We start from the raw sequence: 27,401 nt of genomic DNA on the forward strand, positions 1-27,401 counted from the left end.
CACCGTGCAAGGATGAAGCGGGATGTGCAGGCCCGGGAAAGCATGGTAGGTGTGGTCAGATGATTGACTGAATCGGGACCGTCGATGGCAACTTGTGCAGGTATTACTGCAAGCCCCCAGAACAAGTTTGATATGTGAGACCAGAATTCAGCCAATAATCAGACGACCCCTGAACTGGTAACTCTTCGCGGGCTGGTGATAGCTTTTGTGAGCAAGGCAAAGATTGTGGGCGAGATCGGCACTGATATACCGACATGCCCTAAAACGGCTATATGGCGGGTACCAAAACCCCAATGAAGGCTATCAGCGGCGTTAAATGTCGGGACGGTGCGCCGACATTGACAAATCCGGGTCCGATAACGCGCCCTGCCAAGACCGTTGATAAGCCTGGCCTAACCTTGCCAGATAAGGCAAGTCGGGGTCGAGGCAGGTGCAAAGGACATAAGTCGGAAGCCTCCCCCGACTTTCCCATCCAGAGTCCACACCAAGCCCCGTCGAATCATCACGCCCCCGTTCGTTTCGTTGCAATGCCGAATAATCCTCAGCATCAGTTCAGAATAGTCAAGAAGTGTCCGAAAGCGTATGTTGTTTCCTTCCTTCTCCACATGACGTCTTCCGCGTCCAACCGAGCTGACAAACTCACCTGCTTTCAAGATGCAAGCGATGTCGCTCCATGAAGGTCAAGTGCTCCGGCGCTCAACCTTGCGCTAGGTGTGGCCGCAAGAACGAAACATGCATATACGAAGCCGAAGAGAAGAAGGTATCGGTTCCTGAGAGGTAAGTTGCTTACATGACGCGTGGCTGCCTGGCCTTGTTGTCTCATTCCACCGCAGTTATCTCCGTGCCTTGGAGAGCCGCCAAGAGGCGCTCCCGACCCCCGGCTCCCTCCGTGACAACGCCGGTCCCTTCCGGCCCCGCCCTAGACACTCATCCGTCTCCGATTATGGGTCCTTGACCGTGGTTCCACCTGACGGATCCGTCGTGTCCGGTCAGGTGGAACCAGAGGAGGGTCTCACTCTTGGGACTCCCGAAGCCGAGCATGATGAAGATGAGCATGAGCCAGGCTCTCTATCGGGTAATGAGGTGCTCGAGCCAGCCTTCCGACAGAACCCCCTTGTCGATAATGACTATGTGTTTGGACGAGCACTTGGACGATACTGTAATACCGATCCCCTCTCTCCTCTAAGTGGGCTGCACGCTGACGATAAATCCCAGGGTACATGGGCCCGGCATCATCCTGGGCGTTTTGTAGACGAGTCTTGGCCCTTCTTGGCAAGAATCTTCCAGAAACCAACAATGAGTCTTTTCCTTGGCATCTTGATGGAGTGGCATTCCGTCTACAATGGAAGCCTCTGATGCCCGATGAGCCGCCAGACGTGTCCAACCTCCCCCCTTCTGATTATGCCCTCTTTCTCATACAAACAGCAAGGTTTTACCTAGGCCCGCTGGCATCTCTCATCGATGAGACCGAGTTTATCCGCCACATCAGGGAGCTCTACGAGGATGCCTCAGCTAAGGCATCATCATGTAAGCTGTGGTATGCTCAGTACTTGCTGATGCTGGCATTTGGCAAAGCCTTCCTGAGTGGGAGGAGCCCCGACGGAAGCCCACCTGGATATCAATATGCCGCCAGAGCCATGCAATTGATGCCTGAGCTGGCGGGTATTGCTCTGGATCCAGTTCTGTCCGCCCAGGCACTTACCCTGGCGGCCATCTACTTTCAATCCATTGATATGAGAGTAGCTGCCTTTCAACATGTACGAACCCCTCTGGTTTCTTGTCTTGGGGGGAACATCACTAACAAACTGGTAGATAGGACATGCCCTCCGCATCTGCGTGCTGTCTGGCTTCCACAGACACATGCCGGAAGAGGCTGTTGGCGCTCAACATTCCAAACGCTGTCACAAGATCTTCTGGGTCGTCTATATGTTGGACCAGGAGTTCGCTGCTCTCATCGGCGCTACAAGCTCTATCCGTGACGAGGACATTACCAACAAGCTGCCTTCTCAAGCGGATAACTCTCTTAACGCCCTTAGTCTCACGCTCCACGTCCAGCTTGCTCGTTTAATAGCGCGCATCCTGGGAAGTATGTTACACAAGCTCTATATCAGGCACAGTTGCTAACTCGTCGAAGCGGTTTATGGCGTAGGCAAAGATTACGATGGGACTCTCATCAGCGATACGCAGTCCATCCTGAGAAACCTGGCCGAGCTGAACCGGGACTTGAACGCCATCATTAACAACCACTTCCGGGATTCTATTAGTAAAGCTTCTAGAACAGCAACGAGACTTCTATTACAATATCACCATGTGAGTCACCCTAACTCTCCCTTGCTAGGCCTGGTGCTGACCTACCACCCAGTGTGTGGTTCTTACGACTAGACCGCAGATAATGTGTGCGTTACACATGCACATGGAGCAGTCGAAGACACAAGTCACTCGCGAACTGACACTGTCTCGCCCCGTCTCATCGTTAATACAATCCTGCGTCGACTCTGCCATAGCTATCCTAAAGACACTCCGTGCCCTGGCCGATGAGGACCTTATTGGTGAGATTTCCAGACACTATCGAACTACTCCTTCTAACATGATATCTCAGAGGCATTCTTGCCTTTCCAAATCGAATACGCCTCGTCCTCCGCCTTCCTTCTCCATCTCATCCCTATTATATGCCCATCACTCCTCCCAGACTATTCATGGCGGGATGACGTTCGATATGTTCTTGACACTTTAATTGCCAAAGGAAGCCTGGCTGCACCTCTCCGGAAGGTTGAGTTGGAACAACTAGAACAAAAGCTGTCTTCTCTGACGCCACCGAGCGACGTCGTGAGTCCTCCGCCTCCCGCCGAGGTGCACGAACCCCAACTAGAACACGGCGGCCCTGAACATGTTCAGCCGCACGCCCCTGACGAAATGGGATGGGATCTTTTTGCGGCTAATGCCATGGCTGGTCTGACTCCTGGGGAGTTGCTGGATCTAGCGGAGCAACTGGATGTGGATAGTTTTCTTTACCAGCCTGATTTGTAGTACATTCTGGGCAAATATTTATCCATGACAAGTTAACTGAAAGTCTAGAGCCTGGGTCAAGAGAACAAGGCCCTGTTGTTAGCGGCTGGCATTTACAGGTTTCCTTGCGTGAGATATGATACCGAGAATATGACCAGATTAATTCACCTCATTCTTCTGTATCCTGTGTGACTCTCTGATCTATGATTACGAGAAGAGAGGGAGAATCTGCGTAAATACAAAACAGCAGTAATTCCAAACTATCATCATCAATGGGCATCCTTGATCCCTGGTGCCACGATTCATTCATCCGTCTAAGTTACCCCGGCCATAATCTCCAACTCGATCAACATCCAAATGTGAGGGCCCTGTTTCGGCATACCAGTAAACTGCTGCTGATAACCAGTCCAGTCTAGTAATCCCCCTCGAGTGTGTCCCCCTACGTCATGCGAATATTGTGCCGGAGCATGTTGGTCAGTTCACCCCGGCCAATCATGCAGGGACTGACACGTACAAGCCGATGCTCGTCTCTGTCAAGAGCGACCAGAATGGAACGCATCATATCGACATGCAGAGCGGCCAGAGACTTGGTGCTCATGTCTCTAATCGGGTACATATCGAAGCCGCGGGGCGGATCGATCCGGAGCTGCTGGCTTCGTAGCTTCTTTTGCACTCCGTTAAGAAGGCCATACGGGTGCTCCGGAGTCATGATTCCGTGGATTCTGCCGGAGGTGTCGTAGCGGTACCCCATATAGTGAATGAGATCGGCCAGTTCGCTGACGAGTGTGCTGTCGTCTAGTGCTGCATCAATGATTCCCAGGAGGTACTTGGCACTCTCCACCTTGTACATATCGATGCTCATCATGTTGGCAAGATCAACGGCCTGCCTGTAGGACGCCTTGAGCAAGTTCATAGCGCTCGAAGTATCCGCAGCGTCTTCGGCGATCGCTCTGTAGCGGCGCGAAAGGGCATGCCCCTTGGCCTGGATCCCAGCCACCTTCTGAGCCAGGGTGCTGAGCGTTTCGACGCGCGACTTGTGGCCGTCTAGTTTGGTCTCTGCCTTGTTTACTCGCATCCTACTCTTCTCAAGGTTGGATTCGGCTTGTTTGAGGCTTCTCCCACGGGCTTGCATGGCTATCTGGAGCTTCTGTTCGAAATTCCAGACAGTTGGGAAAGATGGTGTCCACTTTGATGCGAAACGTCAGCAGGGGAGTGGTTGGAGCTATGGAAGAGACTGACCTCGTGGACTTCCAAGTACTTGCGCTTCACCTCCATGTTGTCTCTGTCGGCCTCGTCTAAGGCATTCTTGGCGACTTCCATCTCTTCGTGATACCGCTGAAGAGATGTCGTCTCGGATGCGACTTCATTCTGGACTGTGCGAAGACTCAGATGCAGCTCTGCTTCGACGAGTTTCGCTTCCTTTGACCACTTTCTCAAGTAGTCTCCATGGGAGAGTAACTAAGGGGCGGAATGAGCGTCAGCTGGTTGATACCCCATGCCAACAAGTCTTGGCTATTGAACCTCTTCAACTTACCGAGTCTCGGTGCTCTCTAGCACAGCTGCAGCAAGCCTCACCGCAAGAATACACGTTGGACCAGGTTGACTTCATGTCGTCAAGGACCAAGTTGGTCATTGAAGAAGGTTGAGAGCTGCCCAGGTGTTGAATGAGGGCCTTCAGAGTCGACATGGCAGGCCCAGTGGCGCGAGCGAGGTTTCTTTGAGCGAGAAAGTGATCGTTCTGGGCGCTGGATGAACAAGTGTCGGAGTCCTCTCTGATGGAAGTGAGTCGGGACTCAAGGTCTGAGACTCTTTTGTGGAAGTCCTTGCCCATGTCGAACTTCTTCTGTGTGTTTCTACGTAGAAGGAAGGTTGAAGGAAGAGGGGGTTGGAAGATGCAAGAGTTGAATTATCACCTCAATGTGCTCATTCAACCGTTTAAATATTCCACATTGACTCTCTGAGTCGTCACCCTCTTTGTCATAGCTGTCGGCTCCCGTGCCATACCTCTTGGGCTTCCGTCAGACTATATCATTTCGTCATCTTGTCGGTTGACTCTTCTTTGAGAAGAAATAAGGCTTTGTAATGGGCGCTTAGTTATGCCTTTGATTAAACGGAAGCCGACCTTTCAAAGGGTCGGTGAAATGTGCTTTGTTTACACACGTCGCGGTCAAACATTATTGCCAGCATGACGCCTGGCCCCATAGATAACACAGATAGGCCGCAATGAAACAGCCCCCCCTCTGATAACTAACTAATCGAGCATCGAGTCATTCGCAATTTCGTAGACCCCCTCATTCTGGGATTTTTAGCATGTTATGACCTCGCACCCTACAGGGTCGTCTTTATCGCCAACCCAGTTATGACACATATTGTATTGTGAATCGCTCTATGACAAAGAAAAGAATGCTACAGGATAATAATGATACAATGATATCTAACGAAAATGGCATCACCAGTTCGCCGCCCAATGCTATCGTAAACCAATCTACAGCATCAACATGAACAAAGCAAATGCACCAGCGGCAGCCAAAGCATTGATCCTGGACAAAGATGCAGCGTTTTCGCCCTCTTCTGGGCCTATGTTTTGAGTGCTGTTGATCTTGATGCAGCTCAGGCGTGAGACAGTCTCATTCACGATGCTGTCTTTACCGTTGCCCTTGACGAACAGGGTCAGCAGCGGGGTGATCCTGTTCAGCTCAGGATAGGCAGTCGAGGCGTTGAGACCTCCCTGTTTTTACAAAGAGTCAGCTGGTTTCTTGGTGCATTCCAGGGGAGAAGCATGGTCACTTACCTCGAATTCAACGAATTCGGTAAACATTTCGGCTAGATTGGCCGACTTTGGCAGGATGGGCCAGCAGTCGCTGGATGAGTTGCGAGAGACCTCAATGTTTTCTAGCTTGGAGAGGTCCTTTACAGAGATTTTACCGATGCCCTTGCCTCCTCCGGTGAGGTTGTCGCAGGCATCAATGTCGGCTTTTTGCAGGTCCTCCTGCAGGGCCTTACAAAGATCCTTTGACTTCCCTTCGGCAACCTTGGATGCGCGATCTTGAATGGCATCGACGCACCGCTGGCCCATGACTTCGGCACAGTTGTGCGAGCCGAATTCGTCAAATGTGTCTTGGGGAGGGTCATGGAAGATGACGGCACAGCCTTGCACCTCATCGAGCGGTACGTCCTCCGGTGTGCCGAGGTAGTAGACTGAGGTGAAGTCATCGGCACCACGGCCAGAAATATTGACGCCCTTGACGATAGAGAAGTAGTCAAGGGACTCTGGGACATCGGGAATACGGGTCAGACCGATGTTCTCAAATGTTATGTTGGTGAGGGTGCAGTGAGGGTCAAAGTTGTCCATGGGACATGAGACCGCTTCACAACCGACAATCGTCTCATCCAGATCTTGGGCATTTCCTAGCAAGGCCAAGGATGAAAGGATGATGAAATATATAGGGTGCTGCATGGTGAAGGAGTTCAAAACAAAGGTGACGCAGAACGAGAGTGTTTGAGGAACTTTGTCAAGCAGATAATGCGTGGGGAAGGGGATAGGTAGTTAACTGAAAAAGTTAGAAACTGGAAACTGGCCATCTCGGAACACGAGACCCTGATATGCACCCAACAGGCGGCAAAACAGTTATCGATGCTCTGGATAGAGCGCCAGATGAGACAGGGGAAAACTGGCCTGTGGGTTTCCCAGCCAATCACGGTGGGCCAAGTCATGTGGCGCATGAAACTGGGCGCTAACCGGCCAGTCGGGACCAATAAGCGGCAGCGCGATCCTGCGCCAAGTGATATAAACGCCCGCCTGTCATATAAGCGCCAGCATCCATGATGCTGGAAAAAGATCACCACTAAGCTTAACCAGAGTCGATAAGAAGGCTGGTCCGAGTAGTCGGGTCGTTTATGGGACCCAAGCGAGACTGTGTAAGCGAGGTTTCGCTTTAATCCCTGCATGATATGCCAAGCCAACAAGAGACTCAACCAACAACTTTTGCCTTGATCAGGTTGCAATCCACAACATGATGTCAACAATCAAACTGTCAGCTACAGTGTCAACAAGCTAGCAGACTCTACTCTAATAAGAATCCCTTGCCTTAGTTACAACTCTGAGGTTCCTCAAATCACAACGACTCCGGGCCTAGCTTTTATTCTCAGGCAAACGCAACTTCTAATAGGCCAGAGGGAGTTGAAGTCGGTGAAGCTGATGCTGGTCGATGTTGTTGGGCATGTCCACTATTCATGTGACCATTGGCCCTATGCAGCCCCCTGCCTTTTATCCCTCATCCCATCCGGACTATCGGGTACAGTAGAAGGCACTCCCTGCGGCCGTGGGGTCGCAGCAAGGCGGCAAAGCACGACCCAGCCTATCCTACATCTTGCAACTCCAAACATGGAGTAGGGATCATTTCTGGTATCTCAGCCTGCTTCTGTTATTGTCCAAATTTGGATGCTTTTGCTGACCATGAGTTGTCACTGCTGACGGCGGGTTGCTCAATGCCTCACACCGATGGGCTTCCCCTTGGTTCAGTCACGTCCATGAGCCAGTCACGTCAATGGGCAAGCCATCTCCCTCGGCCAGTCATGTCCATGGCTCGGAAAGGCATAAAATGCTAGCTCCCGCCGTGAGTTCTGTTCGAGTTCTGCAGAGCCCTTTCACCGCCCAAGCACAAGCACCTTGCCCCATTCGATCTTTACCTCCCACTCACTCTCATTGATCTGCCTTTCGTTACACGGATACCTCCCTATTTCAACTACTATCACTCTTTTCCGCTTTAGTCTCTTCTACCTCACACATCAAAATGGCTGGTGTTATTGAAGTCATCGGCGTGATCTCTGGCCTTCTGGGTATTCTTCAGTTCGGCATAGACAACTTCGTTGAAGAACCCGGTGACGGATCAACCTTCAAGATTGCCGTCGGCCTTGATGGCACCAAGGGTCTCCGGGAAGCAGGTGGTCATCTTCCCGATGTGTAAGTATCCATCATCCTTTCCGTCTGTAGCACCTAGCTGACTCTCTTTCCCAGTCGCGTCTGGAACCAGAACGGAGAATTTGTCGGCATGGAAGCCGACCCGGGCAAGGTCAAAAGCGGAAACCTCGGCGAGATCCACGTTGACCACGATAACCAAGGCGTCTATACCCTATTCTCTGCCAACAACGATGCTATATGTATTGCCTGGGTCACTACTTCCTGGAGTGAGGACCGAGGTGGCAACCACTATGCTGTACAAGGAGACATGGGCTACTACTGTGGTGCCACCTGGTACTACAGTGGCATGTACTACAACTCCCAGGAGGATCATGGACGCAAGGAACCAGAAAACCAGCCCAAGTGCTTCTGGATTGACAAGGATGGTGATCATGACACAACGGGCTTCCAGGTCCGCTGGCCCGCCTTCTCCACGGGTGAACTCGATCCCGATGCCCCTCCCGAGGAACGTGACCCAAGGAAGAAGTGTGACAACATCTCCTTTGGTATAAGGAAAGAGGAAGACCCCAGATCCATCAGGTACTGGACAAACAACAAGAGGCGCGCCCTTCCGGGTACCCCCGAGCGTCCAAGACACCGCCATCGCCGCCGTAACGCGGCCATGGCTTCACAACTCATCATCGGCGACGCCGAGGGACTATCAGCACGCTTCCTCTGCGAGTCCGAAACTTCAGTCGGACCCGACTTGGTTAACCTCAAAGAAGGACTCTTTTGTGACATGGATGAGAAGCAGTTGTACCCCTTGTGCAGTCCAAGTGTTCAAACTGGTTGTTTCGACTTCGATTCCAGGACGATGAGGGCCGCCATGTCCGTATCCAACATGACGGTTTCCAGCTTCCATGCTACCAAGGTCGAGAAGACTTACGAAACTACCCTTGACTGGCGGACAAACAAGGAGTCTACAGGAGTGTATCTAGACGTGGATGGTGGTGCATGAATAATGTTTGTTTAATTGTGAAATAGAAGCATGCGATGGATTGATATGTTCTCTGTAAATAATACACTTATTCTTGAATAGCAGCCATACTTGATTATCTTCTCTCGTCTCTCAATTATCTTGTCCTGAGCCAGCGGGGTCCTAGTCCGGGTACAGGCTCCGGATCCAAGCCCCGATGTAACGGGGAACCCTTACCATACCTCGGTCCCTGCGGGGTCTCCAACGTGGACCAGCGGAGATTGACCAATATGTGCAACAACTTTGAGCGCAGGCAAGGACTATCGCGTTTGTTACCCAATGGTCCACCTTCGGTGGTTAGGTTCGGTTCATCTTACGAGATCAAGGGCAATGTGGTGCACAGAGGATGAATGGCGTTGCACTAGACTAGGACTTGAACTTACATGTTATGCAAGCATGAAATTGATGAGCTCATCCGAGTGGTAGATAACGTTCAAGCAGATTCGCAACGAGTGGCCCTAGTTACTATTTCTTTAATGACCACTAGAAGAGTTCCTTCATCCGCCCACATAACCAGGGGGGATGGCTTTGCTAACGCTGCAAAGTGCCTTCGGGTCACGAGAATTGGCCAGAAAATGCGACTGATTGGCGCGGTGAGGGAAGCTTGCCAAAACAGCTTGAGGGCGGCTTTCGAGCGCAACTACTGTACCCCTACACTCTATCGAGCAAGTTGATAATATTAACCCGCATTACGGTGCACCAGACCGAGTTCTTTCATGCCCATGAAGTGCTGCCGACGGTTACGCAACTCGTATCACGCACAGCCACGGCATAAGTACACGCTAGTGAGACTCTAAAACCAACAAGAGTGATTATCAAGGCACTTCAGCATGCATATTCACTGTCCTTGAAGATACAACCCTTGTGAACCTTCCAGTCAGCTTTCTGGTGCTCTCCCCCCCAATTACATCGATTACATCTCTTGCGAGACCGCAGTGGCGGGTGTCTCTGCAGACTATCGGTGAGAATCATAAGGCGAGAGAGAGAGAGTCGAATCAGATGACATGCAATTAGGAGGGAATGAGGCGCCTTGGATGAGTGAATCAACCTGAGATGGAAATACACAGGCTGTGACGGCATTCTGGTGCTTTCGAGAAGTCTATTAAGAATAATTATCAATCATATCTCCGAAGTATTAGTAAATACAGCAAATCACGTCCGGGTGCCCATGTATCAGCCACCTACCTGCGTCCTACAAGTCACTCATGGCTCGTTCTGAATGCGAAGCACAGGAAAGGCTAGCAGGATCACAAACAATGCGACACTTTCTTGGGTTATTCAATGGCAAACCAGATTGCTTATACTCCGTAATAAAACGTATGCCTACTTGTAAGCCTTGAGATACAATTTCACAGATCATTCTCTTATCCAGCCATTGCTTGGCCGCCAGCACATGCGAGCAACCTCGAAGCGTTTCCATCCACATACTCTTGTGCTCTGAGGCTATACTGGGCCCCAAACAGGTGGCCGATCCAGTCATTGCTGCGGTTGATAAAGAGCAACGAATTTTCGTTTTCGTCCAGATAGCCGAGACCCCGTAGGTGCCCCTCCTCAGTGCTGTTCAGCACTCCAAGCCGTGCCACGAAATCCCTCTCATTTGCGAAATGCTCGGTGTGTTTGACATATTCGCAGAGACGGATCCTCTCTCCCCCATGCGTACCCATCCAGTCGATGCTCGGATTCCCGAACGTGAAGACCATTAGTCGCTCCCTCATTGCATTCTGATGCGCATTGTTCCTTACAAAATCTTGCAAAACAAGCCTTAACAAGAGACACCCCTGGGAGTAGGCGATCATCACGATATAGCCATTGGAGCTCTCATTTTGAAGCGCGGCTGACAACTCACGGCTCAGAACCCTCTGGGCGGCCATGCTGCTCGGTGTCCTTTGAATGAGAGTGTTTTGCCGTTCATCGGTGTCTCTCTCTCCCGCACACTCGATCAAGTCCCAAAGGATACCGTCGCTCCTGTTGAAGACACCCCGGATATCCCTCCTGAATGTGTCTCGTAACTTTTCGCAGTACAATTGGAGCCAGAAGTATTCTCCACAAATACCATTAACAAAAAGCCATTGCTCGCCGTGCTGGTTGTCAGGAGCTCTGATCGTGAGTGCTGGTGGAAGTATAACGATTCCATTGTCGTCAAAGTCGCTCCTCAGAGTTGTGTTCATTCGGAGCTGGTCGAGAGACATGCCTTGCTGGCCCATCAAGAAGACATGGGAGAGTGATTTAGCTAGTCGTTGTAGCTGACAGATCACAGTATGCTTGTTCATCGCCACCTCCAGGTTCAATTCGTTGTAGGGGTTATATCGCCCGTGTGAATTTTGGCCGTTCGGGATGCCATCCCTCGAAAGTGCCGTAGCATAGAGCTTTGTTGGCTCTATTAGGTCGATCAGAAATGAGGCCAAATCGGATTTGTGTTCTAGTATGAACGCTAGGGTCTGTTTATTTGCGTCATTGGTGAATATTTCTCTCCATATACGGAGCGCCTCCGCAAAGTCCGTCTGGCCAATCGCCACGAGGGTGCACCTCGTGACTTGGAAGACCACATCCTTCACAACACCCCCGGCGCCTCTGCAGAAGACGGTCCTTGCCGCGTTCAAGATGGTGTTCGCCTCTGTCTGGCTAACTTCTTGCTCAGTGCGCTGCGTCACTCGAGACAGCAAGCTTCTAAAACTGCCACCGCCCGCCCTGCGGAGGATTTCTTCGGTGGTTGCCAAGTTCTTGTCCGGATCAGACAACTTTGCAAAGGCGGTGCCAACGATCGCGGTAGCAGCTCTGGACGCCTGACGAAATGCATATCCAGCAGCACCAATCGCTCCCCGAACCACAGGCAGTTCGGTAAGTCTTTTAAGTCTCTCGTTCATACCGTCTCCCAGGACAGTGTCAAAATAAAAAAGTATCGATTGATGCCCGAGATTAGTGGCGAGGTTGACGATACTGGACGTTCGTTGCGTCTCATCCAAAAGAAGCAGCACACAGTTGCGAGTTGGTTGGCCCAACAACTTCTTATATGGCAGTTTGCACGGGGCAGCCCTCCGACGAAGACCAGCAGCCTTCATTCGACACACCAACCTTAAGACTTACATAGCCGTCTGCAACTACAGTTCGCTAGCGCAGATGATGCAGATGACTGATGTAGGAGTCTCCTGGCGCAGCTGCAATTCGGAAAACATATTAATGTGGCGCCGCGCCAAGACGAGAGAGGGATTAAGGTTATACGATGTTACAGTGCATCTCTTGGTCAGAGGGTAGGATACAAGGTTCCTGTTCTACACTGGAAGCCAATTACAGCCACTTTGCCGAGGTCTCTTAGCCGTGCTCGGAGTAGTAGATAAGGGAGACGCCATTTGGACTAATTAACAAGTGGAGCTTGAGGAGCCTATTTTATGCACTTTACGAACAATGTGTGTTACGGCTTGGTCCACCGTATGGCTCGATAAATTGATAAGCGGCTGGTGCACCTAGCTGATGGCAACGATTGCGGTCAATGCCTAATCTTTTGTCCCGTTGGCGTAACGGTGTACGTGTCCGCAACAATATGCAGGGTGGTTCGTAAGTGTATATCTTTTGCCACAGCTCTCAACAAAAACTTAATTCAACTGCCGCAGCTGAGCGAGCGAATAGCGAAAAGTCTAAAAACAGAGTGCGGAGGATTATTTTGAATGTATTCCCATTCTCCTTGGTAGTCCGGGGCAGAGGTCAGGGTCGAGCCACAGCGCCTCCTCGCGGCACAGTTCTCATCTTGAGGTCAGAGTCGCATACCAAATCGCTCGGATCAAAACGACCTGTCGAAGCTGCTTCTTCACCAAGATCATGCTATCAGTCATGATGAGCTAAGCGCCGCGTCACGCATGGGATCCGAGCCATCAAGGCAGCCACTGCAGATGCCTAAACGAATAGAGTGACGAATAGCAATCAAGTTGGATTCGAACCTTAAGAACATTGAACAATATTGCGCGGTTCCTGTTTCCTTCTCTTTGGTTTGACTTGCATTCCTTTGCTCATTTGACGTTTGTCGATATCGGAATTATCCGTTACGACTACCTAGTCTGTGATTAAAGGGTGACGATAGAGAGACCTGTGAGATCAGAGTTATATTGGATTAAGTTTGAGTTACGCATGGACAGCTGCACAGCTGATGTTTGCTAAGATTAGTGCTTACGGAGCTGATATGGACCCTTAAGCATATATGCAGTTTGCCGACAATTGTCGTTAAGGGGGTGCAGTCATTAAAAACACGATCGCTGTGATACACAAACCGCCACTGTCGTACTGAGCATGCTAAAAGAATCAAGGGCCAGGTAAACGATAATGAGCAGCAGCAGTGTGTTAATTGATTGTTGTCTGAGGTTGTCTCTGGTGCGGGGTACTCCATCCCGCAGTTACTTAAAGCATACGGCTAGATTTACTAACGCAGTTGTTTTATGAGGTTGTGAAGATCATGCTCACCCTGCGGTAGCCATTCATGATCATCATTGGCTGCCGGGAACCGGCGCCGCTGCCGCACCTCGTGCAATGAGACGGCTCTACCCTCTCGGCTTCAATCAGGGGGTCCAAATCGCCAAAAGGGACTTCCATCGCGTGGTCCGTCGGGCTAAAAGACTACTGGCGGAACCTCATCGACAGCTTCTCCGACAGCAGCGCTATTTTCAAAGCCGTCCGGCGGTTGAGATCCCCAGGGGCCTTCCAGCCGCCACCCTTGCAGGTCGTCGAAGTTGTTCATAAAACCCAGATGGACAAGGCAAACGTACTTCGACGAGCCACGCTAGAACGACAGACCGCAGAGGATAATATCTAGGACACTTAGGCTCAAGTCTCTCATCCTAGAATAATACTATTCCTACTTAAAATATCCCTAGATAAGGCACGGTATATGACCTTTCATATAGGGAATACTTCCCTAGGATCAGATAATACCACGGTCAAAATTCTCGAAGCCATGTGGCATATCATAGGGACACATATTCGCCGCCTATTTGAAGGATGCCTTACTATAGGCCGCCGCCTCGAGCCGTTTAGGCAAGCGGAGGTGGTTATAATCGCGAAACTGGGACGAAGGGATCTGACAAAGCCACGGGCCTAGCGACCCGTCTCTCTGCTCTCTTGCCTCGGTAAGGGACTAGGACGGCGGGTAGCACACTCAGCGGTGACAACTCATGATAACTCAGGGCAGGTCGAGATAACTCTCCTCACCCAAAAAGATAAAGAGGGACCCTGAGAAGGTCAAAAAGAAGAGTCCATGGGGTGAACCGGGATCGAACCGGTGACCTTCAGATCACAACCAAGTTGCTAGAATGAAGTTATAGCTTCAGTCTGACGCGCTCCCAACTACGCCACCGCCCCTGTGACTTGATTACTTAATCACGAAGCCATCCGCCTCATATTCCAGCGCAACCACATAGAAGCTGAAAACAAGAGCCACAACTGACAAAAAGAGTAAGTTGACTGGGTCAACTAGCTAGTACGCTGGGGTGGACCGGGATCGAACCGGTGACCTTCAGATTAACGGGTGATTGAAGTTTTGACTTCAGTCTGACGCGCTCCCAACTACGCCACCGCCCCGAGGGATTTGATGGAGGCGACGGCTTCCTATTCCGTCTCAGCTGAGGGGAACGGGGTGGAGATAGTTAAGCGAACAAAAAGGACTTATCCTCGGCAAAAAGGAATCGTCCTAGGACTGTTGTGGGGTGAACCGGGATCGAACCGGTGACCTTCAGATATTAATGATTGAAGTTGTAGCTTCAGTCTGACGCGCTCCCAACTACGCCACCGCCCCATTGGATGGAGGACGGGCGTCTCTATCATGCCCCAACTCGAGGGGAGGACAGAGTTGCGAGTTCAACAGTGGAATAGGCAGTTGTGGAGTTGAGGGTAGTTGGGTTGAGTTGCTGCAGTTCATTGTATTGCCAAAGCTCAAGAATGCCTCCTAGTTGCCAGTGAAGCCTGTTGACGGAATTGCTTCAACAAAGACTTCAATCAAAACCGTATGTCTCAGACCATGTAAGACATGACTACGCAAAACTCATGGACTTGAAGTTGTGTCGTCTTTAAAAACATATCAATCACCCAGGAACTGCTCAGTCAGGACTTCCAGAAAAGGAGACTGACAATCCTGACAATTCAACTAGTCTTTCGAGATACCCGACATGTAAACCCATGCTCTCACAGGGCCGTCCTTAACCTTTCTGTTGCTAACCTATAGCACTACATATACTGCAGCTACTAAGTCTCCTTCACAACCTTGATCCAGTCGGAAAAGGTAGAGTGGCCATAGACTATATCACTAAGCCAACCTTTGATTAGTGCGGCGTAATGTCCAGAGTCACCCTTCTCACGAGGAATGACAACATCCTCATCCCTATGCCGAATATGTCTGACAGGAGCGATAAAGTACTAATCAAGCCGTTAGAGTCTTCCTTTGTTGCCACGAAGGGACGATATACTTACCGCAGTGCCAGAGGCAAAAGCTTCTACCAACCGGCCTTCAGCAACAGCCTCACTGACTTCGTTGATCGAAAAGTCTCTCTCGACGACTGTAAGTGACTCCAAAGTCGTACCATCGACTGACCAGCTCTGAGGGTCATCTCGTCGGGCATGTACCAGCTCAATGATACTTCTCCGGGTGATGCCTTCCAAGATGGTCTTGCTTTCCAAGCCTGCTGTGACAAGCTCAAGGCCGCCTTGCTTTGTTCTCCAAATGACAAAGAAATTGCTCGCACCAGCCTCTGTGGTATACTTCTCGTCACCGAATAGCCACAGGACCTGGTCGAAACCTTGAGCGATTGCGTCCGCATGGGCAGACAAGGTAGGCCCGTAGTTGGCGCTCAGCTTGGCGTTTCCAAATCCTCCTGGCCACGCTCGGATGGTGTCAGCAGGAGATGTAACCAGAGTCATGCCACCATTAGTGGAGAAGCCAGAGGCGAGCGTGGCGATGATGTAGAGTGAAGATTGGCGAGGCTTCTGAAGGCCAAGCCCGGGCGTGGTTCCAATGTGAGTTGGCCGGAGATACAGCGTCTGCCCTACCCGATCCTTGGGTAGCCCACGCTCAGCTTCCAGGGCAACAAAGCTGTGAATGAGCTGTTCCAGGGCCGCAGGATCGAATTGCGGGAGACCAACGCGAACAGAAGACTTGACCATCCGTTCACAGTTGAGTCTGAGACGGAATAGTCGTAGCTGGCCGTCGTAGCCGCGGTAGGCTTTGATGCCCTCGAAGCACCCGGTAGCGTACTGGAGAACGTTGGCGCTCGGGATGAGGGATAAAGGACCAAATGGCTGGATTACGGGGCTTTCCCACCCTGTGGCCTCATCCCAATTGCAGATGAGCATGTGATCGGTGCAGGCAGAGTTGGGTACCTTTGGCGGGCCCTCAGGTGTAGTGAGATGGTAAACCAGCTTGGAGGCATCAAGCTCCGCTTTAGAGGTCGGCCTAGCAGCGTCTTGTCTGTCAGAAGAATCCATGTTGAGATTTCTTTTAAGTTTCTTCCTGATCGATGTTTGTTGGTGTTTGCAGCTGTAAACCTTCAACAAAGGGGCCATGGTCGTTTGCTTTATAGGAACTGACATTAGGTTCCACTCTCTTACAGAAGAAAGCCGGCTTCGGCACCTTGCATGCCGCCTTGTCAATAACTCCCTTGTAAAACTTACAACAACGAACCGGTGCAATCGGCCGTAAGGAGCAGATAACATGATGGGGCCCCCCTGCCGCCCCCTTCATAGTCAGTCCCATCTTGGCCGCTCGCTGGACCCTAACTGATGGCCAACCGGACCTAGGATGCTGGGCGGAGTGTTACTGTCACCATCTGGATGATTCAGTCAAGGCGAGTTTGTCAAGTTTGGCTTCTGAGTCTGATCTGAGTTATTTGTCTAACATGGCAGCGACTGCACCTAGCATAGCCGTTCCTACGGGGGCATCATCATAACAGCCCCTTGCTCCTACTGGAGAGGTCATTGTAACAACAACACGTAACGACCTATCGTCTACAAAGCTCTCCTGCTAATATCTCTAATCTACCCAATTAAGCCTTGTTGGCGACCTTGAACTCGGGGCGCGTCTCGAGTTCTTCCACCAAGTCCTGGAAAATCTCGTCTCCACCAGATGCCAACTCTCGAAACTCAGCTTCGTTCCCAGCGACCCATTCCTCAAACTTTCCGGGCTGAAAGAAGGCCACGTCAGTATATGGAGTAGAACCAAACCTCGAAAACAACTTACCATTGGCAAGAAGAAGCCTCTCTCAAAGGCCGAGTCGTACGAGCCCATGATGAAGACATCCTTCAGCTCCTTCTCCTTCCGAGTGGCCTGAACCTCCTGGATGGAGTCGTTCCAGAACGAGATCAGCTTGGTGGTAATGCCCACATATTGTTCGGCCGTCCTTCCTGTTCCGCTGCGCAGCATGATCATGAGCTTGTTGGTCTTGAGCTGTCTACCGCCAACCCAAAAGTCCTCAGTGTTGGAGGCGCGAATGTCGACGAAGCGGCAGTTTACGATGAAACGAGGAGCCTTGAAGGTTGTGGCATGCCAGTCAGTAATGAGACGTGCAAGACGGGACTTCTCGGCGCCAGTGAGGGGGAGGATGTGATGGAACTCGTAGAGAGGCATGACTGGTCGTTTGCGTAGAAGAGTACTCTGAGAGTGAGAAAGAAGGTTTGACCTAGAAGAAAGCAGGATATAGCTATCAAGAAGAATCTCTAATCTTGACTCGTAACTCGTTTGAGATGGGGAGACTGTATTCTTATCGCCATTTCTTCGGCTCAGTGCTCTGGAAACATCAGCGGTAGTACCTGGGCAAGAGAAGGGTCGAAGCCCATCATGACACCGAGGTCACCACTAATTGGTAATCAACTAACCATGCACCTTGCTGCATGAAATTGACTCGCATCACTGCGCCCTTCATCGAAATGCCGCATGTCAAAACGGAAAGCCAATTTGTCATCTTGCGGGTGGAGGCACCATCATCATGCCTGCGTCACCGCTTGTACCAGACTACTCCGGCTTCGGATCGGGCAACTACAGAGCAGAGCGGTCCATATATGCTCCATCCTCTCACGGGCTCCTGATCTATAGAACTGATCACATTTCTCTACACATCCACTTGTTAATACATCCCTACCAGTTTCCAACCAACATGAGCTCTCAGAGTACCTTTCGTCGCGCTGCTGTCGTGTTCACGAACAAGGCTCCGGCACCTCTGCCTGCCTTCTCCCAGGCTATCAAGGCCAACAACATGGTATATGTCTCCGGCAACGTTGGCATCGACCCGGCCACCGGAAAGCTCCAAGAAGGAGTCGCTGCCCAGACTGTGAGTAACGAGCCATCCGTACATGTAGAGGATATGAAAACGGGGATCTGACTACTCTTATTCTCGGCACTCAGACGCAGATCTTAAAGAACCTGAAGGCTATTCTTGAAGAGGCCGGATCCGGTCTGGATAAAGTCATCAAGGTCAATGTTTTTATTACAGACATGGGCAAGTTCGCCGAGTTGAACAAGGCTTATTTGGGAGTTTTCGAGGAACCTCAGCCTGTAAGTTGTAGCATCATGCAGGACAGGCCCGTGGCTAACATCGACATCCACAGGTCCGTACTTGTGTCCAGGTCTCTGCGCTTCCATTTGAAGCTGAGGTGGAGATGGAGTGCCAGGCACTTCTGTGAATAGAGGATGGGTGGGCTAGATGTAAAGCTAGGGTCAATAAGTAGTGCTAAATCGACTCTTGCCGAATTTGTGGTGGTGACCTTGGTGATGCTTGTAAAAGAAACCATTAGCACGAAAACAAGGAACACAGCCCTTGACTCATGACGGCAATCTAATAACACCGTAATGATTCGCCATGCAGTGCCTCTCCTTCCACCCGTGATCCATCCAATTTTCTGTTTTATGCCACTTGCCTGTTCAGGGGTAACACGCCGCCATAACCCCTCCAGCACGGGTAGGATTCTTTGTCGAAGCATGCCACATCAGTAGATACACATTAGCTCGTCACATCATGACAAATCGGCGCTTCGCCTTATCTCTGTCGATTCATCGGAAGTTATCCGCTAATTTGTCAGCAGAAATTGCATTCAAGGGCGTACATAACAAACAAGGGCGCGGCGGGAAAGGGGGGTGGGGGCAGGAGGCATGGGCGCATTAGACAAGAGCGCGCATTACTGGGCTAATGGGCCCCTCTCGGTCGATAAACCAACAGAAGGATGGCATACAGAAGCAGCTCAAGTCCTATCAGCTGATCGATCAATCCCCAAGCAACAAGATGCCTGCGACTGGACAGAGATGGACACACCTGGTGAGATTTCTTGCTGTGGAAGATGGCAACACCTACTTTGGCCAGGTGGGCTCTGAAGCCTATCCCGATGTTGGATTGGCAGCCTGGAAAGGTGAAAAGATAGCTGCTAACGTCTTGTCTGGTTCTTGGGAAGACGGCGTTGTCACGGACCAGATCCTGCATGTGTCCAAGGTACTGCCCATATATTCATTCCATGCTGTTGATAATGAACAGTATGCTGACTTCTGTGAAACCAGCTTCTATCACCCATTCCGAGCACCCAAGTGCCAATCGTACTCTGTATGGGTTTAAACTACCGAGATCATGCTGCTGAGGCCAAGATGCCTGTTCCAGAGACTCCAATCCTCTTTATCAAGCCACGAAGCGCCATCTCTGGCCCTTTCCCCGAGCCCATCCTCATCCCAAGGATCGCTCAAGACGGCACCAGCGATTACGAAGCAGAGCTCGCAATTGTCATGGGAATGACGGGAAAGGATATCTCGTTGGAAGATGCCATGAACTTCGTTCTCGGCTTTACATGCGCCAACGATGTGAGTGCCAGGAAGTTGCAATTCACCAACGGCCAGTGGTGTTTCTCAAAAGGCTAGTCGCCAATGGAAGATACTGTGTTTGCAAGGAACTGGGCTGACAAGAGATGCTTCAACTAGGCTTTGATGGGTCTGCCCCTATCGGACCAGTTCTTGTTTCCCCTTCGGCCATAAGAGACCCTCACAATCTCTCCATCAAAGCGACTCTTAACGGTCAAGTCGTTCAGGATTCGAATACGAGGCAAGTCTGCCCGCTTTGTTTTCACCAGTCTAATCATGGCTATCGCAAAAGAGATGGGCTGTGCTGACCAATCCTTCGGGTTCTCTAGCGAGATGATATTCCGCGTGTCCAAGATCATATCCCACCTTTCCCAGGGAACAACGATCGAGAAGGGTACTGTGATTTTGACAGGGACAGGGCCCGGAGTAGGAGCGATGAGAGATCCCAAGCTGTCGCTGCAGAATGGGGATGATGTCAGGATTTTTATTGAGAATATTGGGACTTTGGTCAACCAGGTGGCCTTTGAATGAGAATCTGTCTGTATCAGAGCTCTCAGAGGGTGATGTATCTTAGGAGAGACGTGAGAAAATCTCGACACGCCGTGCAGCCCACATGATCACCAAGATCCTGTTAGAAAAGAATTCTGCAAAATCCTAGGCACCGGAAATCGCAAAGAAAGGAGGAAAATGGCTGCTTGAACAGCCGCTAGGCGGCAATTAGATTTTCTGGCATGCAAACCTGCTTATAAATCTGGACCGACCTTCGCTAACCGTCACTAAAGCCGTATTTCTTCTCACGGCTCAGGCATCTCCCGTCCCTTTGACCTTGGCCTGAAAAGCTGATATGGAGACACCCCTTGAGCACGAGAACCCCGCTGGGGGCGATAGAACTCCAAAACGCCGGCGGCTTGCACGATCATCATCTCGACGCGCTCAAACTTCAACCTCGAAAGCGCAACAGCCGAGACAGATGGAATTGTCACAACCAGAGCGACCACAATCACCACCTGCCATATCTCTGACTCTTCAAGAGACACGCGCCGAGATTCTTGCGCGACACAAAGCTTGGAGAGGTATGTTGAACAATTATGGGTCGATTCTGCTCAGCTACTAATGGGACCGATTTCAAGCATCTGGAAGTCCGCATGAATCACTCTGCTCAGAATGCGGCACACCAGGAGATTTAAAACCCTGTGATACCTGCCGAAAGTCATTTCACCTGGCATGCCAACAAAACAGTGTCGCCGTCGTTCGAGAGAATAAGTCAGTATGGTATTGCTTCATATGCGTCGATCGGGGCTGGCACATGGAGCCGCCAATGATTATGCCCCCAGGATCACCTCCTCCGTCTAGCGATCATGATGCCTTTGAACCATTTCAACAAGCGACAGCATCAAGAACCGAGGCGAGGACATCCGCGGCTAGAAAGTCTCGCTTTAATACCTTACCAACAGAAGTAGATTCTGCGCTCTGGACCGTGTATCGGGAACTTGAGAACGGCACCATTCTACAAACAAAAGTCGCAAATTTGGAGAGAGACGTCAGTCGCCTAAACCAGGTGGTCCAGATGCACAAGAACGAGACGCTTGCAGCGGGTGGCGTAATCCGGAAGTTAAGAGCGGAGTTGGAAACTGTCCGTCGTGAAGCGGCAGACAGGCATGCAGATTTTGATGAGAAGCAGAGACTTGAGGCCAGAAACAAGGAACTGGAGCTGGAGGTTACAGATACGCGGCAGCAACTGGAAGTGGCCAACAAGACGCTGCTGGAATGGAAGCAGCAGTTGACGGCTCTGATAGGGGATAGAGCGCCGTGAGCACCATCTCCCAGGAGATCAACATCCAGGCCAAGACAGGCTTGTTAAAACTAAACAATTTTTTCTGTGACCCTGCAGTCTCCTAGCCTCGGTAGACTAACACATTGATCTCAAGAACAAGGTCTGCCGACAAGGAAACTGGAACGGAGCCAAGTCGGGCACAGAGTACGAGACCTGGAACAAGGGGGGTAGAGGTAGCCCCGTCGTCAGATGCATGATCAGGCGACAAAGTTTTTTCCCTTGACCCGGAATGATGATATTATTAGTTGTTTCCCACGCCTTAGATAGCTATCACGACCTTCGGAGCATGGTGATGACAAATTGTGACCCCCATGTCCGGCCTAACATCGCATCCATATGTCAACGCCATCCTGAGATAGCGGCCAAAGCATGTCAATTTCACCCTGCGCCATTACTCTACTGGATCCACCATCTCATCTAATTTGTCATCTTATCTACTTGCGGAAGCGTCCGCATCTTGTTGCCGATATCGCTGAGAGACGCTTGCTACCAAACTCTCTCCTGAGAGCAAATTTGTCATCAAGGGGGCCTTCATACGCCCTTCGGTTGACGAGAGTGCAAGTTTCACTATCCCTTTCTGCATCTCCTGTTTTGCGCCTTGTTGAAGTCTAGCATCTGGCCTTTGCCCTTCACTGTGGGAAAATTTGTCATCAAGAAGGGTGTCTAGATGTCCTTCGGTTGGCGGAGATTACCGTCAAGGTAATGAGGTATCAAATACCAGTGTGGCTCTTGAAGATCGTTCACTTTTGGTCAGTTGTACAACTGACCCTGGATAATTACCAATTTTATCACTTCTCTATTTTTCCTACTTTACGTCTCGCTGAGATCCTGCCTCCCAACCTCTATCCTTCGAGTAGCTTTACAGCTTGCTACGAAGTCTCTATCCTACCGACATTAGCCCCTCTTGATTGATCATGGACACCTTGACCATAACTCCGTTTGGCAAAGAGATGCGGGAGAAACACTTCCTGTTCGGAAAAGAGCAAGTGAATCTCAATCAAGGTGAAAGCAAGCCAATCAATGCTTGTGTTTCACAAGACTGACTCCTTTTTCAAGGTGCCTACGGATCTTATCCCCGCCATGTGAGAGATGCATTGCGTCACTGGCAAGATGCTGCCGAGTCTCAGCCCGACAAGTTCATTCGTTACACCTTCCCCAAGAAGCTCGACGAGATTCGACACCAAATCGCCTCCTTTCTCAACGCTGATGTCGAGGGCACCGTCCTCGTACCTAACGCAACTACAGGTCTGAATACAGTTCTCCGCAACCTAAGGTTCCAGCCTGGAGACAGGATCGCCTACTTTAGAGGGGTATATGGTGCCATCGGCAAGACAGTAGATTATCTAATTGAGACCACCCCGGTTACGAGTCTTGAGGTCGAATTCGACCCTACTCGAGACACCGAGGAGTCAATCCTGGAACGCTTCACAAGCAGCATCAAGGAACATGGCGACAAGGTCAAGGTGGCCATATTCGACACCGTCATGAGCATGCCCGGTGTGAGGATGCCGTTCGAGAAACTGACCAAGATCTGTAGGCAACATGGTATCTTCAGTGTCATTGACGGCGCCCACGGCATTGGCTTCATTGATCTGAACCTTAAAGAATTAAATCCGGATTTTCTAGTCACAAACTGCCACAAGTGAGCCTACGAAAACCAACCGACTCCCCCAAAACTGACAATCGTCTCAGGTGGCTGTTCATCCCTCGGGCATGCGCGGTCTTCTACGTTGCGCCTCGAAACCAGCACCTGATGCGTTCGTCTTTACCGACCTCTCACGGCTTCGTGCCCCTGGGAGCCAACAATCATTTCAACCCCAACCAATCCAAAGCCCAAAACGCGTTTGTGGCCCAGTTCGAGTACACCGGCACGATCGATACGGCCCCGATTCTCTGTATACCAGCAGCTCTCGAGTTTCGAAGCAGGGCCTGCGGAGGTGAAGCAGCTATTAGAGAGTACTGCGTCGACCTAGCCCGTACCGGCGGACGCACCGTTGCCGAGATACTAGGCACAGAGACCTTGCCAGCTCCCACCGGGAGACATGTTGGATTTGCCAACGTTCGTCTGCCCCTGGCAGTTCAGAGTCATGCTACTTCAGTGGAAGGCATCCCGGCTAAGGACGTCGACGCTGTCATCAATTTCATGTTCCGGAAGTTTACGGAGGATTACTACACTTTCATCAACGTCTTGTACTTCTCTGGTGCGCTGTGGGCAAGGTTGTCTGCTACCGTCTATCTGGACTTGGACGATTTCAAGTACGGTGGTATGGTCCTGAAAAAGCTCTGTCAGAGGATAGATAAGGGCGAGTACCTAACTCGGGAAGCATAAGATACCTATTTAATATATTTGTAGCAACAGGACATAGATTGTCGCCCGTGCTCCTCAACCCAATTCTATAAAAATGACTACCGATGCAACCGTCTTTAATCTGCTAACATGCTCTTCACCCATTTCTTCATGGCTTCAATACACTCCCCGTTGCGCTTCTCCTCGGCCTCCAGGATTATAAAGTCATGCGCCAGCTTCTCTTGAAGATCAAATTGAAGCTCCATGCTTGGATTGGCTTCTCGTACCTTGTCCACAAACTCCACACACTGATCTCGAAACGCCTCGTGGTATCCTACCGAGAGATACATTTTGTTTGTCAGTGTGGCTAGCTTATCCATCCAAGGGTGTTGCGTGTCCAATGGGAAGGCATGACTGAAGTGGTCACTCGCCTCTTCCCAGTCAGGTCTCAGAAACTCGGCCGTGACAACTCGCACATAAGAAGCCGAAACCATGTCAATCGACCCATTTTCCGCAAAGGATCTATCAGTTGTACGTGTGCTGAGCCATGGAGAGATGAGAAATACTCCAGCAAGAGGCTCAGACAGCTTGATAGGCACAGCTTCAGGGTGAGGCCAGGCCATGTGGCAGAGCAACTCTGCCGTCAAATTGCCCCCAGCAGAATCTCCGCCGATAATGATGTTCCGTGGCGAAAATCCAGATGACAGTAGGTGCGCAAGGGCATCGCTAGCCTGGCATAGCTGAGTGGGATACTGTGCACCAGGAGAGAGCGAGTACTCAAGGATTGCCACTGCAACTTCGGTGTCTGCCTCGATGCCGGCTGTGATGTACGTTCTCCAAAGAAACTCCATGTATGCATTTAGCAAAGGGGTGTTGTAGCCTCCGCCATGGAAGAACAGCACCACTTTCTTCGCCCTGCTGCGGTCTCCAAACCAGAGAATTGAGGAACGGCCGTCGCTCAGTGGCTGGATGTCACATCGCAGCCGTCCAGTCACGTCTGAGTGCTCTTTTTTACTAGACTTCAAGAGTCTTTTGTGAATCCATGATTCATATGCTTGTCTTGTCGGTGGACACAAATACTGAGTGTCACGGGCATCAAAAACGTCCGGGAGGGCCTTGGCGACTGCACAAATAGCATATATCCTGAGAGGGAGCCGTCGAGCGGATGCAATGGCAAGGCCACGTACAACGTACGCGAAAATCTGAAAGGGTGCTACGAGCAGCGGTTAGCGTCGAGACAGAGATCACAAGTCTGCAACCGCAACATACCTCCACAGAATCGCAGCGCCAAGCGTAGCTTGTCTGTCTTGGAGAAGGATACCGCCATTGATAACAAATGTTTTTATTGATCATGATGTGATACAAACAAGAAAAGGTATATATAAAGTGTCCAACTGTTAGTACTACCGTCGTTGATAGAGACCCGTCCGGGCTCCGCGGAAAGCGTCAGGGGCGGCTTCACTATCACCAGCGCTGCCGCGCCAGCCTGTCCATTACGTTACCAGAGCGCAGTAGAGCGTTTATGGAATATTAGATGTGGAACTGCAAACTCAAATACCTTCTACACTTTGTCGTATGTGCCTGGACATGCAGAGCAGCCCCTGGCAAACCTAGCAAGCATTCTTCTCAAGGGGTCCTATACCATGCACGGAGCTAGGAGTCCGCGGGAGCCGAATGCCAGAAGCTGGACAATCAAGGAGCACGTCTTTGCGTTGGGCTTGGGTTATTGCTTTGTCCTAAATTGTCTCCCACGATCCCCCATCCGTTGTTATTCCTCACATTCCACTCATTCATTCTCCACCAACAAGGCAGCTATGCTTGAGGTTATCTCGATAAGAAAGGGAAGAGGCACTGTTAGAAATTTAATCCCTATAACTCAACATGTTTTTCAAGCTTAGACCTTGCGGCTTGTCATTAACATGATGAGCTCGTCGTATTGGACGACTGAACGAACAAAGTCGACCCTGGCGGCCTAGGGCAATGAATGAAGAGACATCTATTGAGAGGGTGTAGAAAGCTCCAGAGGCTTCTTTTGATATATTACCAATCGTACTCTATTCCAAGGGATGTTGCTCTACGGGCACGCTCCCGAGTCAAGAGAGGCGAGGGGCTTATCCTCGCCGTCCCCACTCGGAGCACTCCGAGGGCGAAATTGACAAGTTGCCTCACTCGACGTGTCGAAAGAAGGGCGTCGAGGGCATCATGACTCGGGAAGCTTACCAAATCCTTCCACGCATAGTATCAACCTCGGAGTCCTCCGGAAAACTCTTTTTGTTTTCTTCCCTAGAACTATCGCGCCCGAGTTATTTCCATAAAAGCCTTTTATTCGTCAACTTATTGGTCATTTACCAACTTGGATTATGCAAAGAATCGCATATTTCCGACACTGAACTCCTCCTCACTGTCTCCTAGAGATCTATTACTGGAGCTTTTGAGTCGCTTTTACCTCGTTTAGATCCAGTTCAGAAGGTCTCTCACGCTACTCGGCATCATCCCACGCCATCACCATGACCCAAACCAGCTTCTTGGACGACTACAGCGAAGGAGCACATCCCAGAATCTTACAAAGACTGTTGGAGACAAACCTTTCACAGCAGAAAGCCTACGGCGATGACCAATACTGCAACATGGCCAGGGACTGTCTCCGAGAGAAACTAGGCGACTCAACACTAGCCGTGCATTTCGTCGCGGGTGGCACCCTCGCCAACATCATCGCCATAGGCAGCTGCTTGCGCCCACACGAGGCCGTCATCGCCGCGAGCACTGGCCATATCACGGTGAGGGAGACGGGCGCCATCGAGGCGATTGGACACAAGATCATTGCCGTACCCTTTCTCGATGGGAAGTTGACCCCCGAAAGCATCTCCAATGCAATGGCCAACAACGCCCACTTTCCTCACATGGCGAAGCCCCGGCTTGTATATATCTCCAACGCGACTGAGATGGGAACTCTCTACACAAAGGCCGAACTGAGCGCCATCTCGGACCTGTGCAAGCAACGCGGCCTCTTACTCTACCTCGACGGCGCCCGTCTCGGAGCCGCACTATCAGCCACTAAAAACGACCTGACGTTGCCAGATCTCGTCCGCCTAACCGATATCTTCTGGATCGGTGGGACAAAAGTAGGCATGCTACTTGGTGAGGCCATCGTCATCAGCAACCCACTCCTCGCCGAGGATTTTTCCTTCCACGTAAAGCAGCGCGGAGGGCTCTTAGCCAAAGGTCGAACACTGGGCGTCCAGTTCCTCGAGATGTTCAGCACCAACCTCTTCTTCGACCTCGCGCGGCACACCAACGAGATGGCGCAGCTTCTTTCCTCGAGGATACAGGAGGCAGGGAACAAGTTGGCTGCCGAAACGGAGACGAACCAAGTATTTGCAATACTGCCGGATTCTCTCGTGTCAAGCTTGCAAGAAGAGTTTCAGTTCTATGTCTGGGAGAAGGTGGATGATGAGCGCACCATGATTCGTCTTGTTACTTCCTGGGCGACGACGAAGGAGCAGCAAGTAGAGGCGTTTGCGAATAGACTGTAAA

The 27,401-nt window shown here is 50.9% G+C and overlaps 11 protein-coding genes and 3 non-coding genes across 14 annotated transcripts; 6 read left to right on the plus strand and 8 right to left on the minus strand.

Annotated features, from left to right (window-relative positions):
* Nucleotides 1–527: 527 nt before the first annotated feature.
* LRP88_09132 (Zn(II)2Cys6 transcription factor) lies at nt 528–3,027 on the plus strand (the record flags this gene model as incomplete). The annotated part of the gene is made up of 8 exons (XM_083245625.1): nt 528–580; nt 655–777; nt 834–1,159; nt 1,216–1,757; nt 1,813–2,099; nt 2,178–2,310; nt 2,363–2,522; nt 2,600–3,027. The coding sequence occupies 8 exons, from the start codon at nt 528–530 to the stop codon at nt 3,025–3,027; spliced, it is 2,052 nt and encodes a 683-aa protein (XP_083100119.1).
* Nucleotides 3,028–3,445: 418 nt separating this feature from the next.
* On the minus strand, nt 3,446–4,837 carry LRP88_09133 (uncharacterized protein; the record flags this gene model as incomplete). The annotated part of the gene is made up of 3 exons (XM_083245626.1): nt 3,446–4,192; nt 4,246–4,464; nt 4,541–4,837. 3 exons carry the CDS (start codon nt 4,835–4,837, stop codon nt 3,446–3,448), a joined length of 1,263 nt encoding a protein of 420 aa, XP_083100120.1.
* A 654-nt stretch (nt 4,838–5,491) lies between these two features.
* LRP88_09134 (uncharacterized protein) lies at nt 5,492–6,463 on the minus strand (the record flags this gene model as incomplete). Its single annotated transcript, XM_083245627.1, has 2 exons — nt 5,492–5,734; nt 5,810–6,463. 2 exons carry the CDS (start codon nt 6,461–6,463, stop codon nt 5,492–5,494), a joined length of 897 nt encoding a protein of 298 aa, XP_083100121.1.
* A 1,336-nt stretch (nt 6,464–7,799) lies between these two features.
* Nucleotides 7,800–8,924, plus strand: LRP88_09135 (uncharacterized protein; the record flags this gene model as incomplete). Its single annotated transcript, XM_083245628.1, has 2 exons — nt 7,800–7,969; nt 8,024–8,924. The coding sequence occupies 2 exons, from the start codon at nt 7,800–7,802 to the stop codon at nt 8,922–8,924; spliced, it is 1,071 nt and encodes a 356-aa protein (XP_083100122.1).
* Nucleotides 8,925–14,182: 5,258 nt separating this feature from the next.
* On the minus strand, nt 14,183–14,285 carry LRP88_09136. Its single transcript has one exon. It is a non-coding gene; the product is annotated as a tRNA-Phe (tRNA).
* A 124-nt stretch (nt 14,286–14,409) lies between these two features.
* Nucleotides 14,410–14,504, minus strand: LRP88_09137. The gene has a single exon. It is a non-coding gene; the product is annotated as a tRNA-Phe (tRNA).
* A 121-nt stretch (nt 14,505–14,625) lies between these two features.
* On the minus strand, nt 14,626–14,718 carry LRP88_09138. Its single transcript has one exon. It is a non-coding gene; the product is annotated as a tRNA-Phe (tRNA).
* A 446-nt stretch (nt 14,719–15,164) lies between these two features.
* Nucleotides 15,165–16,400, minus strand: LRP88_09139 (uncharacterized protein; the record flags this gene model as incomplete). Its single annotated transcript, XM_083245629.1, has 2 exons — nt 15,165–15,335; nt 15,390–16,400. 2 exons carry the CDS (start codon nt 16,398–16,400, stop codon nt 15,165–15,167), a joined length of 1,182 nt encoding a protein of 393 aa, XP_083100123.1.
* A 557-nt stretch (nt 16,401–16,957) lies between these two features.
* Nucleotides 16,958–17,538, minus strand: LRP88_09140 (uncharacterized protein; the record flags this gene model as incomplete). Its single annotated transcript, XM_083245630.1, has 2 exons — nt 16,958–17,095; nt 17,152–17,538. The coding sequence occupies 2 exons, from the start codon at nt 17,536–17,538 to the stop codon at nt 16,958–16,960; spliced, it is 525 nt and encodes a 174-aa protein (XP_083100124.1).
* A 526-nt stretch (nt 17,539–18,064) lies between these two features.
* Nucleotides 18,065–18,590, plus strand: LRP88_09141 (uncharacterized protein; the record flags this gene model as incomplete). Its single annotated transcript, XM_083245631.1, has 3 exons — nt 18,065–18,238; nt 18,313–18,462; nt 18,516–18,590. 3 exons carry the CDS (start codon nt 18,065–18,067, stop codon nt 18,588–18,590), a joined length of 399 nt encoding a protein of 132 aa, XP_083100125.1.
* Nucleotides 18,591–19,186: 596 nt separating this feature from the next.
* LRP88_09142 (fumarylacetoacetate hydrolase family protein) lies at nt 19,187–19,806 on the plus strand (the record flags this gene model as incomplete). Its single annotated transcript, XM_083245632.1, has 2 exons — nt 19,187–19,390; nt 19,456–19,806. 2 exons carry the CDS (start codon nt 19,187–19,189, stop codon nt 19,804–19,806), a joined length of 555 nt encoding a protein of 184 aa, XP_083100126.1.
* Nucleotides 19,807–22,494: 2,688 nt separating this feature from the next.
* Nucleotides 22,495–23,909, plus strand: LRP88_09143 (uncharacterized protein; the record flags this gene model as incomplete). The annotated part of the gene is made up of 3 exons (XM_083245633.1): nt 22,495–22,582; nt 22,637–23,222; nt 23,273–23,909. The coding sequence occupies 3 exons, from the start codon at nt 22,495–22,497 to the stop codon at nt 23,907–23,909; spliced, it is 1,311 nt and encodes a 436-aa protein (XP_083100127.1).
* Nucleotides 23,910–24,004: 95 nt separating this feature from the next.
* Nucleotides 24,005–24,718, minus strand: LRP88_09144 (alpha/beta hydrolase; the record flags this gene model as incomplete). The annotated part of the gene is made up of 1 exon (XM_083245634.1): nt 24,005–24,718. One exon carries the CDS (start codon nt 24,716–24,718, stop codon nt 24,005–24,007), a length of 714 nt encoding a protein of 237 aa, XP_083100128.1.
* Nucleotides 24,719–26,374: 1,656 nt separating this feature from the next.
* Nucleotides 26,375–27,400, plus strand: LRP88_09145 (threonine aldolase family protein; the record flags this gene model as incomplete). The annotated part of the gene is made up of 1 exon (XM_083245635.1): nt 26,375–27,400. One exon carries the CDS (start codon nt 26,375–26,377, stop codon nt 27,398–27,400), a length of 1,026 nt encoding a protein of 341 aa, XP_083100129.1.
* Nucleotide 27,401: the final 1 nt, after the last annotated feature.

The sequence above is a fragment of the Fusarium phalaenopsidis genome, assembly GCF_050370095.1.
Source record: "Fusarium phalaenopsidis strain FUZ10S chromosome Unknown contig_32302, whole genome shotgun sequence".
Taxonomy (NCBI): Eukaryota; Fungi; Ascomycota; class Sordariomycetes; order Hypocreales; family Nectriaceae; genus Fusarium; species Fusarium phalaenopsidis.